General features: G+C 41.9%; 1 protein-coding gene across 1 annotated transcript; it reads left to right on the top strand.

Moving 5' to 3' along the window:
• Positions 1 to 23,828: 23,828 nt before the first annotated feature.
• LOC147410614 (uncharacterized) lies at positions 23,829 to 24,152 on the top strand. The gene has a single exon (XM_086417088.1). The coding sequence runs from the start codon at positions 23,829 to 23,831 to the stop codon at positions 24,150 to 24,152; it is 324 nt and encodes a 107-aa protein (XP_086273214.1).
• The last annotated feature ends 339 nt before the right edge of the window (positions 24,153 to 24,491 follow it).

Raw genomic sequence — 24,491 nt, 5'->3', positions numbered from 1 at the left:
TTCCTTGTCTCCATGTCTTTCGCTAGTGCACAATTTTCTCCTGCGTTGGTTGCCAAGATAGCCAAGGCAACAATTGTTTTATAACATTTCCCTTCTAAGAATCCTAGTTGGTTGAAAAAGCATTTGAACATATGGTGTCTTTAAGCTTTTTTTCCACGATACTTATGTCTCGATCCTCAAGTACTCGTTCTTTATGGGATTCCTCACCCATGGCCATCATCACTATGTGCATGTTGATCCTCTCCGTATCTTTTCCGTCTTCATCTATGGTCAAGCATTGAGGCAACTGTAGTTCCTCTAAAGTGCATTTGTCAACGAAGGTCTTGCGTAATGCTTCGCAACTTCGAGTGGGGTGCCCCACCATTTGATGGAAGCGACAAAATCGTGGGTTCTTGTCTTTTATTGTTGGTTCGCACTTTATCAATGGTAAACAGTTGGCACCGTCTTGGAACCAAGGCTCTAGGATCTCTTCCACATCTTCAATGCTGCATGAGAAGTTTGGGAATTCCTATCATTTCTCATCCTTCTCGTAGCTACTTCGGTTTTCAGCCTTGGCTGTTTGTAAAGAGGTCCTGCTGCGAAAACTTGAGACATCAGGTGTTTATCCCCCTAGTTGTGCCCTGTCTTCCATGAACAACTTTAATTTTTTTCGACGAGGACTAATACTGCCGTGTGCTCACTGATTCATTGAACACCAAAAAGTTAGGAATCCCTAGATTCTCTAGTAATGCTCTGTACGCGACGATTATCCCATTTATTCATATCTCAACTAGACGCGTTTCCATGACTTGTTCATGGCAATCCATCGCCAAGTTTCAGAAGCGTTTGACATAGTTGTTGAGTTTTTCACTTTCGCCCTGTCGGGTCCTTCCCAAGTTTGTAAGTGTCATTTGCTTCGTGATAATAAGGAATTTTGCATAAAAAAGTTTGACTATTGATGAGACTATCGTTGTCCTTCCTATAGAAATTAATATAAATGTAACTTTCCTTGACTTATGAGGTAAGTAAGAGATTGAACCCAAGAGAAAGGGGGAAGAATTAAGCTTAGATTACGAAATTAATCTAAGCCAACAAATAAATTTATTTTTGTGTTTTTGAAGTAATCAAATGAAAATAAAAGTTGTTGGAAAACAAAACTAATGGAAATGAAATTAAAGCCAAAACTATGAAGGAAAATACCATTGAAAGGGATCCACTTAAAGTAAATGATAATGATTAAGTCAAAATCTAGTTTATAACCTCTTTGATAACTCAGTCATAAAGACTTGGTGTTAGCTCCTTAGATTGGAAGATTTAACAAAATAAAATCATATTTAAAGAACACTAAAGTAGAATTTCTTCACTCTCTAATATGTGAATCTCTTACTATCAAATATCTAAATTAAACATGTTACATCTTGAACTAATCTAAGAATGAAACATCTAGGTTAAGCATAAAAGGTGTAAGAGTTCATCTCTAGTCTTCATTCATAGAAGTGGACAAGCCTTGAAGAGAACTTAGAAACATTAAAGGGAATTAAGAGGTAAAGAAATTAAATATATCATATTAAGCTTTCTCTAGGCTTTTTTACTCTTCAATGGAGGGGAGATTAGCTTAAGGTCATTGCAAGTGATGGAGAAGAACAAGCCTTACTTCATTAGACAAAGATAATTACAATCTCTTCTCACTCTTTCACTTATAAGAATTACATAATTTTAATGGAAAATCTAAGTTAAAATTAGAAATACAGGAGAAAAGGCCAAGCGCTTTAGGTTAAAGGAAAATGATCAAAGAAATGATCATTTTTACATTGAGAAATGCTCTATTTATAGAAATCCTAGGTTCTGGAAGGATCCAACTACCTTAGCAATTGCGAATAAGATTGTGTGAGAAACACACTCGCACAATTTTAGGATGCTCCAACTGATGTCCACTGTGCCGTTGTTAGGTTGAAACTTTTGGTTTTGAAATTGAGTTAGGATGTTTGTTTGGTCTTCTATATTGAAGTGCAATGTTTAATTTCTGATCTCGAATCCCTATTGAATGGTTTGATCTTTGATATGCACAGTAAACACACGTAATCAGGGTTTTTTTAATAAATGCAATTATTTATGTACAATTAAGCTTAATTAACATATAAGAGCATGCAATGTGATATTTCGAGGTTTAACATGATTATTAACTTAATATGGAGAAATAAGGACAAAAACTGAGATAAATGTCTAGAAAAAATGTGGATAAATTAGTGTTTTAAGACAATGATCAACCATTTGTTGCCATTTGACCATAGACATAGCTTAAAGGTTGTTGTATTAGGTATACGCCCAATTAGTTAGAGATTTGGAGAATTCTCGTAGGCAAAACTCTAGGTCACCATTGTACGCTCCAAGGGATTCAAGGAAACGAGACACATGCTCTCTTGTGTTACTTTTCTCTCCATACGACATGAATGTTAGTGAAACATACCGATGGGGGTAAATGTGGTTTTGGAGCTCTTATGGGTATGGAGGCCCATGTTTGTAGGTTGACTATTCCCTTAGGGTGTGTTCCTGCTTTTAGTAAGCAAGTGATTTCAGACATCATCACAAATTCTTTTCACTGTAAGGTTCGTTGTTGCGTGACCGACACATTTTCACAAGTGTTTCTTGCATCATGTTTTGGTGCATGTTATGGTACCCTAGGTCGTTCCTCTACGGTGGTGTTTGAGTTCCCTTTAAAAGTGCCCTCTTCGACCAGAATGAGGTTTGGGGTGACGTTTGCGTTTGGTTTGATGCAATTCATCGCAAGAACAATAAGATCTCCTTGTTAGTCTTGATGATGTGGTGGATGATTTCAGGTAAGGACTCTGGGACTTCCCCTGTAGCCATACCCATTGCCTCTATTAGCTTAGTGTACCTAGCCCACTACCCTCGCTTGGTTCAACTTGACTTTGAGACGCACCATCTTGGCTGCGGGGGTTTTTTATCACGATGTCGTTTGGTTTTGGATTGTGTGGTGATTTTTGTCTAATCCCAATGGAGTAGCCAAAATGTAATGGTACCAATTACCAAAGTAGAAAATGGTCTGGTTTTAGTGAATAAGGTCTTGAAAATTGTGTCATGTTTAATGAATACTGAGGTATAGCCCCCTCTCACATCGTTGTCTTGCTTTCACTTTTCCCTTGTGTAGACACCCCAATATGAATGGGCCCATGCTCGAAAGGGGCCCAAAAACAATAGTTTTTTCAACAAAAGGTGCCAACAGGCCTCGAGGGCTCACATCACAAAATTTTGACATTTTAATCAAATCGAGGCCCCTAAGACCTCCTAATGGTCTAATGGGCCCACTTGGAAAGACTCGGCATGCTCCCATCTACCCCACTCCATTCAAAATATCGATTTTTCGACAAAATTGGCCAACAGGGCTTCAAAAGCCCAAATCACTAAAAAGTGACATTTTGATTGAACCCTAAGACCTCCCAATGGTTTGAGGGACTCACCAAAGGGGTTTGACCTATCCTACACTTGTCCAAACCTCCTTGTTCCACCTTTGTATCAAGAATACCCGAATGCTAGATAAAATTCTCCAACGGGCCTAAAAGGCCCGATTTGCCAACACGTGGCATTTTTTTATATCAAACCAATGATTGCAAAAATCTCAAAAAAGTTAATAAATTAAAATATGCGAGACTTGGGATGCCTACCCCTCCTCTACTTCCATTGCTCCACCTCCGAATCCGCAAACACCTTAAGCCCATTCAAAGCCCACAAGCCCTCAACTCTTTCCTAAATTAATTTCTCACCTTACCCTTAACCTAAAATCTATCTCATATCACCTAAACCCTAAAAAGAACCTACCCTCAAATATCCAACCTAAAACAAACCCTACCCATGCCAATATAACCCACAACCCTCCTAAAACCCAAGCCCAATACACTAAAAGTCCACAAATCACTATCCATATCCAATCCATCTCCAACCCACAACCCTAACCCATTAACCACTACCCACATCAACCAATCACCCTCTCAACATCAAAAGATGACACATGTCATCATCCCTTTTCACCTCCCTCATCCAATCACCTATCCCTATCACTTTTCTCTTACAATTCATCTACCCACATCACTTCCCTCCAAAATCACCTCAACCCATACCCTACCCTAACCTAACCTATCCCCATTCTCTAACATCATCAACCACTCACATCACAACCCATACCCTACACACCCTAACCTATCATCATTCTCTAACACCATCAACCACCCATATCACCACACATATCTCTATCCACCACTTTCCTTAAAACACTCCAACAAAATCACCTCAACCCATACCCCCATCATCATCAACTAACTAACTCATACCTTTTCTCTCTAATCAAACAACCACCATCAACCAATCAACCAATCTCATCACCTCACTCTCTCATCATATTTGCCACATGTGTCAATCTCCTTAATCCTCCCAAAAACCAATCCACCAACTTCTTACATAACTCATTCTCTCAAATCTACACACCTCACATCTTCAACCAACCTAACACTCATTCTCCAAACAACTCCCTTACACCCCCACTCCTTCCATCAACCATCACTCATCTCACCCCACCAAACACTCTACCCAAATGGATTTGGGTAGGATCCAAATCATTTGGATCTAAACATCACCCATTTCCACCCATTACACAATTACCTTCACTTTCATTCTAAATTTCATACATTCCACCCCTAAAACCTATGCCATTATCATTCCTTTCAAACTTTCACCCCATTATATCCCTAAACCTCCTCCAAACATCTATAAATATCCCTCCCTCCTTTCAAAAATGGTTACCAAGTCTTGCTAAAAAAAAAGAGCAAAGAATCTATCTTCTCTCCTCATCTCTTCTCTAATCTCACAAATCCTCTACAAAAAATACATTCTCTCATACTCCACTAAGGACTTAAGAAGCATAGAAGAAGAAGAAGAAAGAAAGAAAGAAGAGTGACCTTGAAGCTTCAAGGTGGGTTTAAAGTACACCCCCCCTCTCTCTCTCTCTATCCTTTCTTCCTCCCTCTTCTATCATCCCCTTCTTCTTTTCATTTTGTTTTAAATGAATTTAGGATGAGTAGTCCCCGAGGCTTAGGTTTACAAGAATCATCTCCATGAATGAGATGATCTTATGATAGAGCCGAAAGCAAGCCCCTATGTAGGGTACAAATGCACCTACTTGGCACTTTATTTTTCACTTTTTAAAAATCAAAATGGCCAAGTTCTTTGGGTTACCGCCACTTGGCGAGGAGAAAAGGGTGCCTAACACCTTCCCTTTTCTCCAATCGAGCTGCTTACCCCGATCTTAAGGTAAGATCGGTATCTTATCCATCGAGAGTCACTACGTGCCAAAAATGTCATTTTTTCAAAAAAATGTGCATCGGGTGACCATTCACACCCACTTACAACATGAATGGTGGCGACTCCAATCTTTAGTAGATGTGACCGTCGTAATGGCAAAATCCACGTATCTAAAGCTAGCAACTCCACTGGGGAACAAGGTACTACTCTTGTGTCAATTCGGTTACTTCCAAAAAATGAAAATTTTTTTTATTTGGTTTACTAACATAGTTTGTGTTTGTTGTTCATGTTATTTTCTTATTTTGTTTCAAATGACATGTTGTAATATTTATTTTCTTTTGCTTCAAAGATATTTGTAAGGAGGTCGATAAAAGAAATAAATGAAAATGCATGTGTGCACTTGCGAACATAGTCCCATTGCACAACCACCCCACCCTCAATATATTTAGCCCCGATGCTTAGTAGTTCTACGGTTTGAGATCGTTATTTCAAGTGTCGGGGATGAACACATCAAATCCAATCACCAACCAATGACGTGCGTACTTCGGTATGCATCGAGGTTTGAAGATCGGATAGCCGTGAAACCACCTACTAGTTGCATGCATGTGCCCGATTAGACAACGCTAGGACACAAGTTTTCAATTTTATATCGACCCTTCAAGCAATGTTGTAAATGTTTAGTGTATTCGGGCCTCGAAGCCCAAGTTGTAAGCCCACAGTGGCAAGTTGTATAGATTTAGGGGTATGTCTTTTCTTTACTTATTCCCTTGGTAAGAGGGGAAAAATCAATTTTTTTTCATTATCATGCATATCATAAAAAAAAAGCAAAAAAATGAAAAAAATGTAACTTTTTTTTGCCTAAGCCAAAAACCAGAGGCAATGTGCCTCATTTTGGATTAACAAACTTTAAAAAAAAAAAAAAAAAAAAAAAAAAAAAGAAAAATTCGTACTGGTTCGTATTTCAAGCACAGATGGGCCTAAAATACACTCATCGGTACTTGAAATATGGATGTAAAAAAAAAAATTATTTTTGCTCATTTTGTTCTTGACATCAGTCTTGACAACTTTTGTTCTCGGATTTATTTTTCTTTTGACGTTTAAGGCTAAAAAATACTTAAATAAATTTTTATTATTAAACTTAGGCCCTACTCATCGTCGCCCTTTTTTGTTTGATCAAAACAGAACTTGCATGCATTCTATCGATCAAAGTTGACCCCACCTAATGTGGTACACTATCAATCTCGCCTACAGTCAAATCCGTTACCATCCATCACCAAACATCAAAGTGAGTCCACGACCCATATCCATTTCAACTGATCCACTACAACTAGGTCCACAACCTAGATCCATTTCAACTGGGTCCACGACCCAGATCCGTTTCAACTGGGTCTAGGACCCAGATCCATTTTCAACTGGGTTCACGACCTAGATCACTACAATTGGGTCCACGACCCAGATCCACTTCCAAATGGGTTCATGACCCAGATCCATTTCAACTGGGTTCATACGACACAGACCCATTTTCAACTGGGTCTACGACCCAGATCCGTTTTCAACTGGGTCACGACCCAGGTCCGTTTCAACTGGGTCCACGACCCAGATCCATTACAATAGGGTCCACGACCCAGATCCATCTACAACTGGGTCCATGACCTAGATCCATTGCAATTGGGTCCACGACCCAGATCCACTTTCAACTAGGTCCACGACCCAGATCCACTTTTAACTGGGTTCACGACCCAGGTCCGTTTCAACTGAGTCTACGACCTAGATCCACTTTCAACTGGGTCCACGACCCAGATCCGTTTCAATTGGGTCCACGACCAAGATCCATTTTAACTGGGTCCACGACCTAGATCCACTTTCAACTAGGTCCACGACCCAGATCGATCTACAACTGGGTCCACGACCTAGATCCATTGCAACTGGGTCCACGACCTAGATCCACTTTCAACTGGATCCACGACCTAGATCCACTTTTAACTGGGTCCACGACCCATGTCCGTTTCAACTGGGTCCACGACCCAGATCCATTACAACTGGGTCCACGACCTAGATCCATTTTCAACTAGGTCCACGACTTAGATCTAGTTCAATTGGGTCACAACCTAGATCCAAACTCATTTCAGTTGGGTTTACGACTTAGATCCATTACAACTGGGTTCAAGACCCAGATCCGTTTCAACTAGAACCACAATCCAGATCCGTTTCGACTGGGTCTAAGACCCGGATCCACAACAAACCGGATCCATATCTAATTTCGAACCAAGTCCTTGATCTAACAAAGATAACAACCGATCAATCAACTCAAGTGAATTCAATCTTTTTCAAAAAAAGAAAACATATTTAAAAGTGCCAATTGCAGTCCTCAATCAAAGTCGGTGCCTAGAAAGATCTTGCCCCTTTGATACGAGGGGGATAGACTACATCTATTCAAGGAAATGAGGTTTAAGAGTGCCATTGTGCGCCGCCTCTTCCCTGGAGATCTGCCTGGCCGAAGTTGATTTCAGATAATTGAATTAGAGATTAACCAAAATAAGGGTTATTCCAACTCGATTTATCTCAGAAACTATTTTTTAAAATAATTTTTCAACTCCGTGTCGATGCTAGCCCCGTGCTGATGTAATTACCTCTTTTAAAATATTGTCCTGACTCCGTGTCGATGCCAGCTCCGTGCTGATGTAATTACCTCTTTTAAAATATTATCCCGACTCTGTGTCGATGCCAGCTCCGTGTTGATGAAATTACCTTTTCAAAATATTTTCTCGACTCTGTGTCGATGTCAGCTTCGTACTGATGAAATTACCTTTTCAAAATATTTACCGACTTCGTGTCGATGCCAGCTCCGTGCTGAGTTAATTTCGTTTTCAAAATGATTTTTCGACTCCGTGTCGATGCCAGCCCCATGCTGATGTAATTATCTCTTTTAAAATATTTTCCGACTCCATGTCGATACCAGCTCAGTGTTGATGAAATTACCTTTTCAAAATATTTTTCGATTCCGTGTCGATGCCAGTCCCGTGCTGATGTAATTATCTCTTTAAAATGTTTTTCCTACTTCGTGTCGATGCCAGCTCCGTACTAATGAAATTACCTTTTTAAAATGTTTACCGACTTCGTGTCAATGCCAGCTCCGTGCCGATGAAATTACCTTTTTCAAAATGTTTTCTGACTCCGTGTCGATGCCAGTGCCGTGCTAATGTAATTATCTTTTTTAAAATATTTTCCCGACTCCGTGTCGATGCTAGCTCCGTTCTAATGAAATTACCTTTTCAAAATGTTTTCTTGACTCCGTGTCGATGCCAGCTCCGTGCTGATGTAATTACCTTTTTAAAATGTTTACCGACTCCGTGTTGATGACAGACCGTGCTGAGTTAATTCCATTTTCAAAATGATTTTCCGACTCTGTGTCAATGCCAGCCCCGTGCTGATGTAATTACCTCTTTTAAAATATTTTCCTGACTTCGTGTCGATGCCAACTCCGTGCTGATGAAATTAACTTTTCAAAATGTTTTCCCGACTCTGTGTCGATGCCACTTCTGTGTTGATGAAATTACCTTTTCAAAATGTTTACCGACTCCGTGTTGATGCCAGCTCCGTGCTGATGCTAACTCCGTGTTGGTACCGACTCTGTGTCGATGCCAGCTCCGTGCTGAGTTAATTCCTTTTTCAAAATGATTTTTCGACTCCGTGTCGATGCCAGTCCCGTGCTGATGTAATTACCTCTTTTAAAATGTTTTCCTACTTCGTGTCTATGCCAGCTCCATACTGATGAAATTACCTTTTCAAAATTTTACCGACTCCGTGTCGATGCCAGCTCTGTGCTAATGAAATTACCTTTTTCAAAATGTTTTTCGACTCCGTGTCGATGCCAGTCCCGTGCTGATGTAATTATCTTTTTAAAAATATTTTCCTGACTCCGTGTCGATGCCAGCTCTGTTCTAATGAAATTACATTTTCGAAATGTTTTCTTGACTTCGTGTCGATGCCAGCTCTGTGCTGATGTAATTACCTTTTTAAAATGTTTACCGACTCCGTGTCGATGCCAGCTCCATTCTAATGAAATTACCTTTTCAAAATATTTTCTTGACTCTGTGTCGATGCCAGCTCTGTGCTGATGTAATTATCTTTTTAAAATGTTTACTGACTCCGTGTCGATGCCAGACCGTACTGAGTTAATTCCATTTTCAAAATGATTTTCCGACTCCGTGTCGATACCAGTCCCGTGCTGATGTAATTACCTCTTTTAAAATATTTTCCCGGTTTCGTGTCGATGCCAGCTCCGTGCTGATGAAATTATCTTTTCAAAATGTTTACCGACTCCGTGTCGATGCTAACTCCGTGCTGATGAAATTATCCTTTTTCAAATCCCGTACTGATGTAATTACCTTTTTAAAAATATTTTCCCGACTTCGTGTCGATGTCAACTCCGTGCTGATGAAATTAACTTTTCGAAATATTTTCCTGACTCTGTGTCGATGCTAGCTCCGTGCTGATGAAATTACCTTTTCAAAATGTTTACCGACTCTGCGATGCCAGCTCCGTGCTAATACTAACTCCGTGTTGGTGCCGACTCCGTGTCGATGCCAGCTCCGTGTTGAGTTAATTCTGTTTTAAAAATGATTTTTCGACTCTGTGTCGATGCCAGTCCCGTGCTGATGTAATTACCTCTTTTAAAATATTTTTCCGACTCCGTGTCGATACCAGCTCCGTGCTGATGAAATTATCTTTTCAAAATGTTTACCGACTCCGTGTCGATGCTAGCTCCGTGCTGATGAAATTACCTTTTTCAAAATATTTTCTGACTCCGTGTCGATGCCAGTCCCGTGCTGATGTAATTACCTTTTAAAAATATTTTTTCGACTTCGTGTCGATGCCAGCTTCGTGCTTATGAAATTACCTTTTCAAAATATTTTCCCGACTCTGTGTCGATGGCAGCTCCGTGCTGATGAAATTACATTTTCAAAATGTTTACCGACTCCGTGTCGATGCCAGCTCCGTACTAATGAAATTACCTTTTCAAAATGTTACGGACTCTGTGTCGATGCCAGCTCCGTGCTGATGCTAACTCCGTGTTGATGCCAACTCCGTATCGATGTTAGCTCCACACTGAGTTAATTCCATTTCAAAAATATTTTACCTATTCCGTGTCGATGCCAGCTCCATGTTGACGTAATTCTTTTAAAAAAAAAAACACTTCACCAACTCCGTGTTGATGCTGGCTCCGCGCCGAGAAATTACGTGTTCGTTAAAACTCATAATAAACAACCTTACCTGACTTAATAAAACATCATGCATCTTCATTTTTTTGTAAATAAGATAGTAACCATTGGTCTTCTGTACCCACAGGTGGCCAAACCAAAGAAATATAAACAGCTAGAGGTACCTCCATATTTTCTTAGATCATCTACAGTCACCATGAGTTCTTCTGAATCGGCACAACCCACAACAGCCGAAATATCAGGTATTGATCCACAAATAACAACACTATTGAAAATAATTGAGAGGCAAGAAAAAATGGTAAGTGCCGTATTAGCCAACGCCAGCATCATACAAGCCTAAACAATAAAGCAACACGCATCCAGATCAAATCAGGATCTACCCGAGCAACCTCCACAGGGACCACAGACCACCATGCCTCCTGTAATGCCTAAATACTAGGGGCCCCCACTCTATATTCCACAGAATTGACCACCCCTTGTGGTCATTCCTGATGACGAATGTGAGTACAGGGCCACAGAGGCTAAATGTACGATGGATGAGAGGTTGGCTCAGCAAATCGAGTCTCTACAAGAAGAAATGAAGAGGATGAAGGGCCTCAATACTATGAGTGGAACTCGATTCAAGGACCTTTGCTTCTACCCCAATGCTCAATTATCGACCAAGTTCAAGTGTCCGGAATTCGAAAAATATAATGGAGTGGGGTGCCCACTGTCACACTTAAAATTATACTGTTGATCCATGTGCCAATATGGCGAGGACGACAGGCTGTTGGTACAATTATTTCAGAGGAGTTTGATAGGGCCGACACTCAAATGGTTCTTTGGATTAGACCACACACTCATTAAGAGTTGGCAAGACCTGGCAGAAATGTTCTGGCACAATTACCGATTCAACACGGATGTTGGTCTAGATCGGAACGACATGGCGAAGATGATAAGGAAACAGTAAAAGAGTATGTACAGAGATGGCGAGAGTCTGCCTCACAAGTAAGGCCCGCAATGATCGAACAAGAGATGAACACCACGTTTATCTCGACTCTAGGGCACGCCTTTTATACTCACCTGGTACGGCATACTACATGCACGTTCTCAAATCTAGTATAAGTAGCAGACTGGATCGAGGACGGGATCCGAACTGGTCTGATATTTGATTTTACAAGCTTAGGGATAGCAGCAGGGATCCCTTCTTAGAGAAAACCAGTGTCAGTAGCAAAAAAAAGAGAAGAGACACAAGTTAACAATGTACAACCAAGCTGACCATTCTTCATATCGGCACCAGTACCGAGACCACAAGCTCCATCAACTTTTTGGGCTCCGGCACCTCCGTCAGTCTGGAACCCCGTACCTCAGAACTAGTTCAGGGAAAATCCTCCACCAGTGGCACCACAGTATGGGCAAGGTCAGCAAGCGCGACCTAATAGAGTTAATAGAGTGTTTTCTCGGTTGCCAATGGCATTATCAGAATTACTCCCGATCTTGCGCAGGGGAGAATATCTCGCTAAGAGGCCACCAAATCCAGAAGCTGAGAAAGGTCTAGGGTACAATCCAAGCTTGTTTTGTGAATTTCACATGGGTGCTCCAGGACACTCTACAAATCAATGCTGGCAGCTCAAGCACCAAGTGCAGAATCTGATAGACAAGAAGGCACTCATACTAGATGGACCAACAAATCCCAATCAACAGCAGAACATCAATCAAAACCCCCTACCTACTCACAATGGAGGGGAAAGTGGGCACAGAGTGAATGTCATTTTCAGAGAACTGGATTTTGATCCATCAGCTTTGATAGCTCCGGTCGGATCGACAATCAGGATCCATCTAACAAGGGAACCAGAGATGCCAACAGTTAGCACCATCGACCAGTACACGACCAACTCACCTCAAAATCCTCGACTACTGCTCAGAATGGATGATCTCACCATCAATCCTGCTCATCAAATTCTCAATGCTACCACCCGACACCTCTCGTCATATCTTATACATCGCCAAATCCTCAAAACTCGATTCGACCCCCCCTTCACATACCTTACACTTCATCCACTCGACCACCACTCGTCATCCCCCACACTTCATCAACTCCTCAAGTAACTCCTCCCATCATCATTACATCCAAATCATCACCACCACCCCTCATTCTCAATGTAAAACCCAATCCACCTCCAATGACCATACGCTCACCAATACCATTCCCATATAGCTCCAACTAAGTAGTCCCATGGAGTTACGAAACAACCATCACTACAACGGCGGGGGTCGAAATAATGAAAAAAGCAATGATGGCCGATATTGGCCATATGACAAAGGCAGGGAGGTCCCAAAAGTTGCCAGAAAAAGGGGTAAGCATTAGAAAAGAGACTGAAGAAACAACAAAAGGGATGATAGATGAAGAGAATAGAAAGGTAAAAGAAAAGGGCAAAATGAGCGAGAATGACTAGAAAGAAGATAAGGTGAAGGTGTCAGATGAGGAGGCTGTAGACTTCATTAAGCTTATTCGCAAGAGTGAGCATAATATCGTGGACCAATTGAACAAACAGTCGGTTCAGATCAACATTCTGGATTTGTTACAAAAATCAGAGGAACATCAAGAAGTTCTGCTAAGAATTCTAGGAAAATCGCATGTACCTGCAACCACTTCACCAGCATAGTTAGAACAGATAGTTGGTCAGATCATGGTCCCCAATCCTATCATCTTCACAAAAAGTGAGTTCGTGCCAGAGGGACGGGGACATGTGGAACTATTGAACATCATGGTCATGTGCAAGGGTATGATGGTTGTCAGGGTGTTGATTGATAACGGCTCAGTACTTAATGTTTGTCCGCTTGAAACCTTCCGAAAACTCAATGCTGATTGGTCACATTTCAAGCCCAACACAAAGTCGTCCGAGGTTTCGACAGTTCAAGAAGAGACTTTTTGGGAGAGGTGGATTTACCGATCACAATAGGTCCTTGTACCTTTGAGGTAACGTTTGAAGTCATGGAGATTCCAATAACCTTCAATTTATTACTGGGTAGACCATGGATCCATATAGTAGGGGCTGTACCGTCCTCGTTGCACCAAAGAGTCAAATTTATCATGGGGCAAAGGATGATATTTGTGCTGGTAGAAAATCTTATCCCGGCTGGGAAGGCGCCGGATGTGCCGTTCATCGACATTGAGATGACAAAGAATAAGGCGATGTACCACTCCTATCAATTTGCTGTTGTCAATCATGTTGAGAAGGGGAAAAAGAAGGTGAAAGCAGAACTATCAATGGCAAATTTGATGGTCGGACGAGTTTTGAAAAAGGCAGGCTACCGACCTAAACAAGGATTAGGACCGAGAGGAGAAGGGAAAGCTAAGCCAGTCGAAGCAAGAAAACACAATCCTTATTTTGGTCTGGGGTTTAGGCCCACGAAAAAGGATATAGCAGAAATGAACGACAAGAAGAAAGAACTCCGACTAGAGAGAAAGCAAAATTGGGAACCGAATGTTTGGAACCTAGGCAGAGTCCCTCATATCAGTGTTAGCTTCCCAAAATCGTAGATTAGACCCGACAGTTTAGCAGAATCGTTGCCAAAAAATCGGTAAAAAAATCAAAAGTGGTAAATTTCAAACCTGTGCACATTCATGAAGACTCAGTTGTTGAGTCCCAACCATCATTCGTAGAAGGCATTGATGTTTTATTCAATGGGGATTCCAACGAAAGTCTATCAGAGACCGCTCCAAAATCCACCAAAGTGGAAATCACTACCAGCCAAGAGAAAAAATCACACTTTCCCACGGGCATTGACTGGGCAACAGTCGTCATCCCATCGAGTTTGGGAGGGACTATGCCCCAATCTAACAAAGATCAATTGGGAATAATGGTTATCTCCGAACCACCGACAAAACTAGCCAACAAATCACTTTCCCATCTCATCCGCCCCCTCAGAGAAGGGGAAGTCTTGAACAACTAGGAAAAATTCTCATTGACCCTTGAGGTTGTTGAGGCCTAAAAAAATGCCATAAGTCGAATCCAGTTTGACCTAGGATCATAAAGAGCCATCGTCCTCGGGTAAAGACTATTTTGAGGTCTTCCTATCTTTATTAATGAATTTGCATGATTGTTCTTCTTATTTCAGGTATTCAAAAAATAACAAAAAAGCAAATATTTCACAAAAAACAAAAAAATCAAAAATTTCTCAAAAATCAAAAAAATCAAAAAGCTTTCAAAATTGCAAAAAAAATAGATATTTGTTAAAAATCAAAAAAAGAGTTTTCAAGGGATCTGTCTCCATCAAATGAGTACCTAGATAAAATGGAATTTGAAAGGGACGAGTACGATTTCGATCTTGAACTCGACTTTGACCTCATGGGGATCGAAGAAGAGTCTGAGGATGAAATGGAATATCCACCCAAAGAAATCAAAGCCTTGGTGGAAAGTCACGAGAGAGGTGTTCAGCCAAACATCAAGGATACAGATTCAATCAATCTTAGTACTGAAGATGACCCACGAATTGTCAAGATCGGAGCCTTATTAACGTCATAGCAGAAAGAAGAAATGGTCGAACTCTTACGAAATTATTCGGACGTCTTCGTATGGTCATATAGAGATATGCCGGGGTTAGATACAGATCTGGTTGTACACAAGCTACCAATTGCCTCCGAAAGTAAACTGATCAAGGAGAAACTAAGAAAGCTAAAATCAAAGTGGACCCTCAAGATCAAAGATGAGGTCATGAAACAGTTCAAAGCAGGGTTTCTCGTAGTTTCTACATACCCGGAATGGTTGGCTAACGTCGTCCCAATACCCAAGAAAGATGGGAAGATATGCATGTGTGTTGATTACTGAGACTTGAACAAGGCCAGTCCTAAGGATGATTTTTCACTTCCACATATCGACACGCTAATCGATAGTATAACAGGACACGACATGTTCTCATTCATGGATGACTTCTTTTTTTTTGATAAATAGTATTGTATTCATGAAAAAAAAACCAAGTCGATCGAGATGATCAACCTGGAGAGGCCTTACAAAGTAGGACTACTCACGCATATAACAACAAATCCCATCCCACCTATACAAAAAGTCCTCGAAGTACAATTCCCTAAACTCTTGAAAAACCTTTGACCAACAAAAGATAAGACCCAAAATATACATAATTGTGTCTGAACCGTCTTTACATTTTCCCTCAAAGATGCGTCTATTTCTTTCGAGCCACACCCCCCAACAAATTGCAAAAGGTGTAATACTCCACAACATCCTCTTTGGTCCGCTAAACGAGTAACCAATTGTTGACCACCCAATGAAGACGTCATTGATCGATTGTGGCAAACATGTTGAAACCCCATATAGCCTAAGGAAGTGAGCCCAAATGTCATGTGAGAATTTGCAGTGAATTAGAAGGTGGTCCGATGATTCTCCATTTTCCATACATAGCACACAACAGAAAATCCATCATTTGAATCCTTCCTAGAACCGCCGTACAAGTGAAAAAAGCAACTTTGCTTGGCACTTTTGGACCCCAAATAGAAACATGTGGGAAAGTCGAGTCCCCATTGTTGCACAAGGATTGGTAGAATGAACGTACCGAGAATCTTCCATCCTTGCTAGCCGTCCATATTCTCTCATCTTCTCTTCCCGAACGTATTTCGATACTTGAAGCACTAGTGACTAATCTTCCAACTTCTTCAAGCTCTACCTCGTTTACGCCTCTTCGGAGCCCGAGATCCCACTCCCAGTCTCCACCCATAGCCCGGCAAAAAGATGTGACGGTCTGACCTTTCTTCGAAGAGATGGAGTACAAGGTTGGGAATGTCTCCATTAGGGGTCGATTATCGCACCATGTGTCTTCCCAAAATCTTACTCGGTTGCCCTGTCCCACCTTGAATTTGACTCTCGTTTTGAATAGTGGGATGACCTTCATGATACCTTTCCACAACCCGCATCTGAATGGTTGTTTGATAGGCCGACTCTCCCACCTTGTTAGACTTAATCCGTACTTACATTCAATAACCTGTCTCCATAAACTATTCCCATCAGTCTCAAACTTCCACAACCACTTCCCCTTTAAGGCCACGTTAATTTCCCCGATTCTTCTAACACCAAGACCCCCATATTTCTTAGCTGAGCAAACCTGTTTCCAGTTCACAAGATGATGCTTTTTACTCCCATCTCTATCATGCCATAGAAAGTTACGGACTAATTTATCTATCCTTAGCTCTACACTTCGAGGCATTGAGAGAAGAGAGAGAAAGTAAATTGGTATACTGGAGAGCACACTTTTTATCAAAACCACTTTACCTCCCTTGGATAAGTACTTGGCTTGCCACATTGCTAGTTTCCTTTCGATTCTTTCCACTATCGGGTCCCAAATCGCCACCCTCCTGTAGGGTGCCCCTAGAGGCATCCCCAAATAAGATGAGGGGAGGCTACCATTCTGCCAACCCAATGAAGCCGCTAGAAGAGACGCGCATCTAACCGGTCCAACCGGAAATAACTTACTTTTCCATGTGTTAACTGGAATACCTGACACTGCTTCAAAGCAGCATAACATGCCGCCTAGCCTCCTTGTCTGATCTATGGAGTCGTCCAGGAACACTAGAGTATCTTTTGCGAATTGGAGGTGCAATATAGTAACAGTGCCTGCTCCTACTGAAAACCCCGAGAAAAAACCATTTGCTACCCCTCTTTCCATCATCTTCCCAAAGGCTTCTGCTACTATGATGAATAAGAACGGGGATAGGGGATCCCCTTGTCTGAGACCTCTCGTATTCCTAAAAAATCCGTGGGGAGACCCATTCACCAAAATTGAGTAGGACGGGGAAGTAACACACGTCATAATCCATGTGATCCATATTCTGCTGAAGCCCATATTCCCCAGCATATATTCCAAAAATTGCCAACTAACATGGTCATAGGCTTTCTCAAAATCCACCTTACAAACCACACCCGTTCTGCCAGCTTTCATTCTCGAATCTATACACTCGTTCGCTATTAGAACTCCATCCAAAATCTGCCTCCCTTTGACAAAAACGCTCTGATTGCACCCTATTAACCTCTGAATGACACTTTTTAATCTCCTAGCGAAGATGCTTGTGATGATTTTGTAGCTAGTGTTCACCAAGCTGATGGGTCTTAGGTTTTTGATGTCTTCAATCCCCGCCACCTTCGGAATTAGAGCGATGAAGGTACAGTTGCAATCTCGATCCAACGCTCCCTCTCTAAAGAATTCATCTATTAGAGCGAGGAAGTCGCATTTGATTTTCTCCCAACAGGTTTTGTAAAACTCCACAGGAAAACCGTCGGGCCCAGCTGCTTTATCACTCTTCATATTTGAGATAGTATCCCAAACCTCATCTTCTTCAATGGACCTTTCCAACCATTCACCTTGAGACTCAGGAATTCTGGCAAATTGTAATAGCTCAGGTTTCGGTCTGTTGCCAGCTACGTCGGTATACAGTTTTGAGTAGAACTCTACTATCCCCTTAACAACTGCTTCTTCTCCTTCCAACCACTCCCCGTTCACATGTAACCTCGTGATGTGATTGCTTCTGCCTCGGGCGCTAGCCATGTGGTGGAAGAATTTTGAGTTGTCATCTCCTTCTTTAAGCCATCTAATCCTAGATTTCTGATTCCAGCTGATCTCTTCCATCAGTGACATCCGTTGATATTTCTCTCGTAGATTTATTCTCAAAGCCCTGTCCTCTGACGAGATCGGATTCATCTCTTCCCTGCGATCCAACTCTTCAATTCCCAAAAGAATCTCCTTTCTCTGCGCGTCCACCCTTCCAAAAGATTCTTTGTTCCAAACCTTTAGAGCCTTTTTCAAAGCTTTCAACTTCTTCCTGAATATCTCCCTTGCTGTTCCTGTAAATGAAAAAGTCATCCACCATTCACTTACCAACTCTTGGAAATTGTGGTGATTCAACCACATCACTTCAAAACGAAACGGAATGGGACCCCTGTTGAGCGGCCCTGCTTCTAATTGAATAGGGCAATGGTCAGACACCGGGTTTGGAATTGCTGTCTGAGAGAGCTGGCAAAATATCGAAGACCAATCATCTGAGACCAGAAATCTATCTAATCTGTTAAGGGTAGGTACAACGTGTTGATTGGACCAAGTGAAGCTTCTGCCTTGTAGTGGGATGTCCATTAAGTTATTCCGATTCACGAATTTCCCAAATCTCCTCATCCTTGTTGTTATCCTCGATCCACCTTGTTTCTCACAAGCAAATCTAATTACATTGAAATCTCCTCCCAAACACCACGGGCGATTCCAGTACATACCCACGTAGTCCAGCTCCTCCCAAAATTGCTCTCGCTTCCATTCTTTAGTAGGACCGTACACTCCCGAGAATACCCAACTGTCATTCTTACCTATACACCGGCATAGTATAGATATAGAAAAGGCTCCAACTAACGAATCTTCTACCTCAATTTGCCTCTTATCCCACAACACCCATACTCCCCCTGCTGTCCCATTTGCTGTAAGGTACTTCCAACCCAAGCTTCGCCCTCCCCAAACGTCACGCAACGCCACCTTATCAACTTGTTCCAATTTGGTTTCTTGAAGAGTTACGATGTGTGGTTTGTGTGATTGTAAAATTGCCTTAATCGAAGCCCGTTTGGTCTTATTATTGAGACCGCGCACATTCCAAGAAAGGACTCTAATCGACATTTGCAACCTTAAGTTTCCTCCCGCTCCTTAAGACTAAAGATGTACCAACCTTAACCATATCCCCTGATTTTTTCAATTCTTGAGCCTCTTTAACCGATCTGACCTTCAGGTTCTTCACTCTGTTCTCATCTGCTAACACAATTCCTTTCCCTTTATTTATATACCTTTGTTGTCTTGTATCTTCTTGATTCACTTCTGTCCTCAAGATTAGATCCACCTCATCCCGAACACTGGCTTGTTCCTCGTCAATTGGCTCTTCCTCTCTGATCACCATGTCATAGCATTCGGCCACCCTGTTCCGTTCCTTTAGTGCTAGTTCAAATAGAATGTCAGAACCTTCTGTTTGCCTTTCCCTGTTCAACCCAGCAGCCCAAGTAATTTCCTTCAAATTGTGAGTAATCCAATCAGCCAAGACCTCTATTATCTGATCTTTCGATTTATATCTTTCCCCGCTCCTCGAGTTCTCATCTATGTCTGTCAAAGCTAGGGGAATGATATCCGAGTTAGGTTCCATTGGTGTGGTGTCTTCTGTGTCAGAACCAACGTGTTCTCCTCCACCTACCAGCTCCTCTCTGTCAAGTCCATCCCTCAGAACATCCATACCTTCAACGACTTGAAGTAACTGTAAGAAACCTCCCTGTCCCAATGCAGCCTGTTCTCCCCACCTGGGAACATTTGCCACCTCTTGTTGCATCACGTCCTGCCCATCTTCCTGATTCCCACCTCTGAACAGCCATTTACCCACTGTCTGATCTTCCTGACCCGACTCAATGGACCTCCCATTAATTGGTGTTGTCTCTACCATAGCTCCCTGGCGTTCAACCGTGTCCAAGCCACTGGCCCCAACATTTTCCGGCTTCAACATGTCCTGGATAAGTTCACCTTCCAAAAATTCACCGCCCAAAGGACTCATTCCTAACAATTCACTGATGCTTCCAATGTCTAGAAGTCTTTCTGTTGTGGTTACAGAGTTATCTAGTGTAACCATTTTTCCATCTGGATCATTTTCTAACAAGTTCAGTTCGTATTGTTGACATACCTTTGGCCCAAGAGTGGGTATTTGATATGTCTCGTTAGTGAGCTGTAAATTATCCATAATATTTGTTGGGCTGAATTGGTTGGTGGGCTGGTTTGTCTCACACATGGGCTGGGACTTGTCCATTAAGATTGGTGGCCCATCTGTATCAAAGTGTTGCTCCGTCTCACAATGTGGCTGATTATGGGTTACATAAGTTAGTGGGCCGTCAGGCCCAAATTCTCGGTCCACCCCATCATTAATGTTGAACATCACTAAGCCACCCGGTCCAGATAATTGGCCCGTTACATCATTATCTTCTTGAGAAAAGTGGTCCGTCCCATTTAATCTATGTTCAGGTGCTGCCTCTAGTATGTAGCTGCCTGGTTGACTGGGCCTACTAGTTGTTCCTAGCCCCTATAGTATCTGCCACGTCAACATAGAGCTTTTTAGAAAACGAAACCTTGCTTGTCCCATACTCCAAAGCAGTAGCTTTTCCATTCTTTGATTTGACTCAGCTGCTCTAGCCTCCTCTATGCTGTCCATTGCTACAGTGGTGATGCCTGAGGTTGCATTAAACCCGTCTGACACGAATTGAACTGCTAAGCCCACACCCACTTTGCTATGACCAGGTTTCATCCTCTCCAACCCACTCACCCTGCTTGCAGACAACTTGATGCCCACTAACAGCGGTTTATACCTTGTTGGGATCTTAATCCATCTGGGGATGTCTATGGCCCTCCGCCCAACTTTGATGCTAGCCACTGTGAAATCTTCTAATGATCGAGTACTTTCCTTGACTTCCAAAAGTCCGCCTAGCGCATCTCCGATGAACTTGAAAGATTTAGTCTCCCACCTGTGGAATGGAAGTCCAATAATATCTATCCAAGTGCCCTCCTGCGCCCAGTTCTTCGCTATGCTATTGCAGTTAGCGTACCACGCTCTCAAGGCAATCATGTCGTCGTGGACCTTAATTTGTTTTAAATTTTTAAAAACGACAAAATCACTTCTCCTATGACAAACAAATATCCTCATGTTAGCTCCACACGGTTTTAGTACAATTCTCCTGGACTTTGAAACAACAGAGTTAACCACTCTCTCTACTTCCTCCCAACAGATCGATTTCGCCTCTGATTCACATATGATCGCCCACCTCCAAATACCAAAGTTTTTTGTCGCACCGATCTCATTGGCTATTAGCGGTGGTTTCTGAACACCCCTTGTTCTATTCCCATTTAAAGGTCTGCCGCCAACCTCTCTCTTCCAGGGACCCCTCTCAACTGCTCCACCTTTGCTTAAGGCCTCACCAAGGTTATCCCACCCTATTCCATCGGCTCCTTCGGGGATCAATAGTGAGGGAAACCAGCCTTGCCCTGAATATTCTGAAATTTTTAAGAACCGACCGTATTCATTCTCATATCCTCGTGCCATCTTACAGTTGCCCATGATGTCGATTTCTTCCAAAATAAGTTACCTGTTTTCCATCTCTTGGCCTCCTCCAGGGTCTGTATCAGCCATAATCTTTTTTTTTCAAAGAGTACAAGCTCCGATCCTCCCTTGTCTCTTCTCTCCACTACCCTGATTGCTTGGTTGTTCTTCACCCAACATCTCTGGATCTCGAAAACCTTGTGATCAATTTAAGCAACAATAGACCTCCCCACCAGGGAGTAGTAAGCTCTCATCACTATCTCTCAGATATGGATGACTTCTCAAGCTATAATCAGATAAAAATGGTAAAAAAAGACTAGGAAAAAACTGCATTCGTCACACCATGGGGTACTTTTTACTATAAAGTAATGACATTCGGGTTAAAAAATGCAGGGACGACTTACCAACGGGCGATGACCACACTATTCCACGATATGATCCACAAGGAAATAGAGGTCTTCGTAGATGACATGATCGCTAAATCCGGTATAGAAGAAGATCATCTAATAAATCTCAAGAAATTATTTGACAGGCTAAGGAAGTACAGTTTGAGGCTAAATCAGGCAAATGCGTATTTGGAGTAACATCGGGCAAGTTACTAGGGTTCATTGTCAATAGAAGAGGCATCAAGATAGATCCGACAAAAACCAAGTATATCCTCGAGATGAAAGACTCGTTTCAGAGAAAGACGTTCAGGCATTCTTGGAGAGAATACAGTATATCAGTCGATTTATTGCTCAGCTCACGCCTATCTATGAGCCAGTTTTCAAGTTACTCAGAAAAGATTTGCCAATGAAGTGGAACAAGGACTTTCAAGAAGCATTTGACAAGATCAAGTAATATCTACTCGACCCCTCGATTCTAGTCCCTCCTACTTCAGGCGACCTCTACTGATGTACATCTCAGTACAAGAAACGTCAATAGGATGTGTGTTAGGGCAACACGATGAATCAGGACGGAAGGAACAGGCCATCTACTATCTCAACAAGAAATTTACCAAATACGAAGCAAAATATTCAATGCTTGAGAAAACTTGTTGTGCATTAGTCTAGGCATCTCAACGACTACGTCACTATTTACTTAGTTACTCAACTATGCTTATTGTCAAAATAGACCTCCTGAAGTACCTTTTCGAGAAACCAGCATTAACGGGTCATACAACGAAGTGGCAATTATTATTATCCGAGTTTAACATCACCTATGTCACTCAAAAGGCCATCAAAGGACAAGCCATCGTAGACCACCTAGCCGAGCATCCACTGCCTGACTACGAGCCATTAAAGACAAACTTCCCCGATGAAACCATACTATTCACCGAGATTGAGGACGATGATGAGGAACCAGGCTGGAAAATGTATTTCGACGGGACAGCTAATCAGAAAGGAAACGGAATAGGGGCAATCGTGATCAAATCGGATGGATCCCACGTACCAATTGCAATCAGATTGAAATTCCAAAGTTCTAATAATGAGGCTGAATACGAAGCATGCATAGCAGGGTTGAAAGCAGCACTGGATCTCGAAGTAGATGAGATCGATGTTTTTGGAGATTCAAACTTAGTAGTCTATCAGACGACTGGAGAATGGAAGACCCGAGAATAGAGACTGGTCTCTTACCATGAGTTTTTGGAGGAACTAAGTCTGCGCTTTGATAGAATTTCATTCACGTACATGTCAAGAGCTAAGAATTAGTTTGCAGATGCACTAGCTACACTTGCTTCTATGATCAGTATCTCGGAAGACCTAGTCATCGACCCCATTGAGATTGGAATTTAAGATGAACCGACTTACTGCCTACCTGTCGAAGTTGAGGAATCTGAAGAAAAGCCTTGGTACTCAGACATCAAAACATATCTCAAAGATCGAACCCTCCCCTCAGATGCAATGCCAAATGATCGAAGGACTATTCAGAAATTAGCAGGGCAATTCTTCCTGAGCAACGGTGTTCTGTACAAGAAATCACACCACGAAGTCTTACTTCGATGTGTGACAGAATAAGAAGCAAAACGACTAATCGAGACAGTACACAGTGGAGTTTGTGGGCCCCACATGAATGGTCATATGCTAGCCAAGAAGATTATGAGGATGGGATACTATTGGTCGACAATGGAGAGTGACTGCTATCAGTATGTCCGCAAATGCCATCTATGTCAGATCTACACCAACAAGATCAATGTTCCACTTTCAGAACTGCATAATATAACCACCCCTTGGCCTTTTTCGCTCTGGGGCATGGACGACATCGGGCAAATCTCTCCAAAAGCTGCAAACAGGCACCGTTTCATTTTAGTTGCTATCGACTACTTTACCAAATGGGTAAAAGCCGCTTCTTACGCCAATGTCACCAAGAGCAATGTCCTGAAGTTTGTCAAGAATAACATTATCTACAGATATGGGCTCTTTAGTGGACTAGTGACTGATAATACTAAAAACTTCAAGAATAAAGACATGATTAAGATGTGCAAAGACTTCCAGATCACTCATCACAACTCTGTACGCTATAGACCCAAGATGAACGGAGTAGTTGAGGCAGCCAATAAGAATATCATAAAATAATCGAGAAGATGGCAGTTACGTACAAAGATTGGCACAACATGTTGCCTTTTGCACTCCACGCCTATCGAACCTCGTTCAGAACTTCGACTGGGGCAACTCCGTATTCATTGGTCTATGAAATGGAAGCAGTTTTACCTGTAGAAGTCGAGATTCCTTCTCTCCAAATCTTAAAGGAAGTAGAGTTAGATGAAACTTAATAGGTTCAAGTTCGGTTCGACTAGTTAAATCTAATCGAAGAAAAACATCTTGTAGCCATTTGCCATGGACAGATCTATCAATGACGAATAGCTCGCACCTACAATAAGAAAGTCAAGCCTAGGGATTTCTCACCAGGAGACC

This window comes from Akebia trifoliata, chromosome 1 (assembly GCF_017979445.1).
Source record: "Akebia trifoliata isolate Shusen 1 chromosome 1, ASM1797944v1, whole genome shotgun sequence".
Lineage (NCBI taxonomy): Eukaryota > Viridiplantae > Streptophyta > Magnoliopsida > Ranunculales > Lardizabalaceae > Akebia > Akebia trifoliata.
The sequence above is the reverse complement of the archived record's forward strand: the minus strand, read 5'-3'. Positions and strand labels throughout refer to the sequence as shown.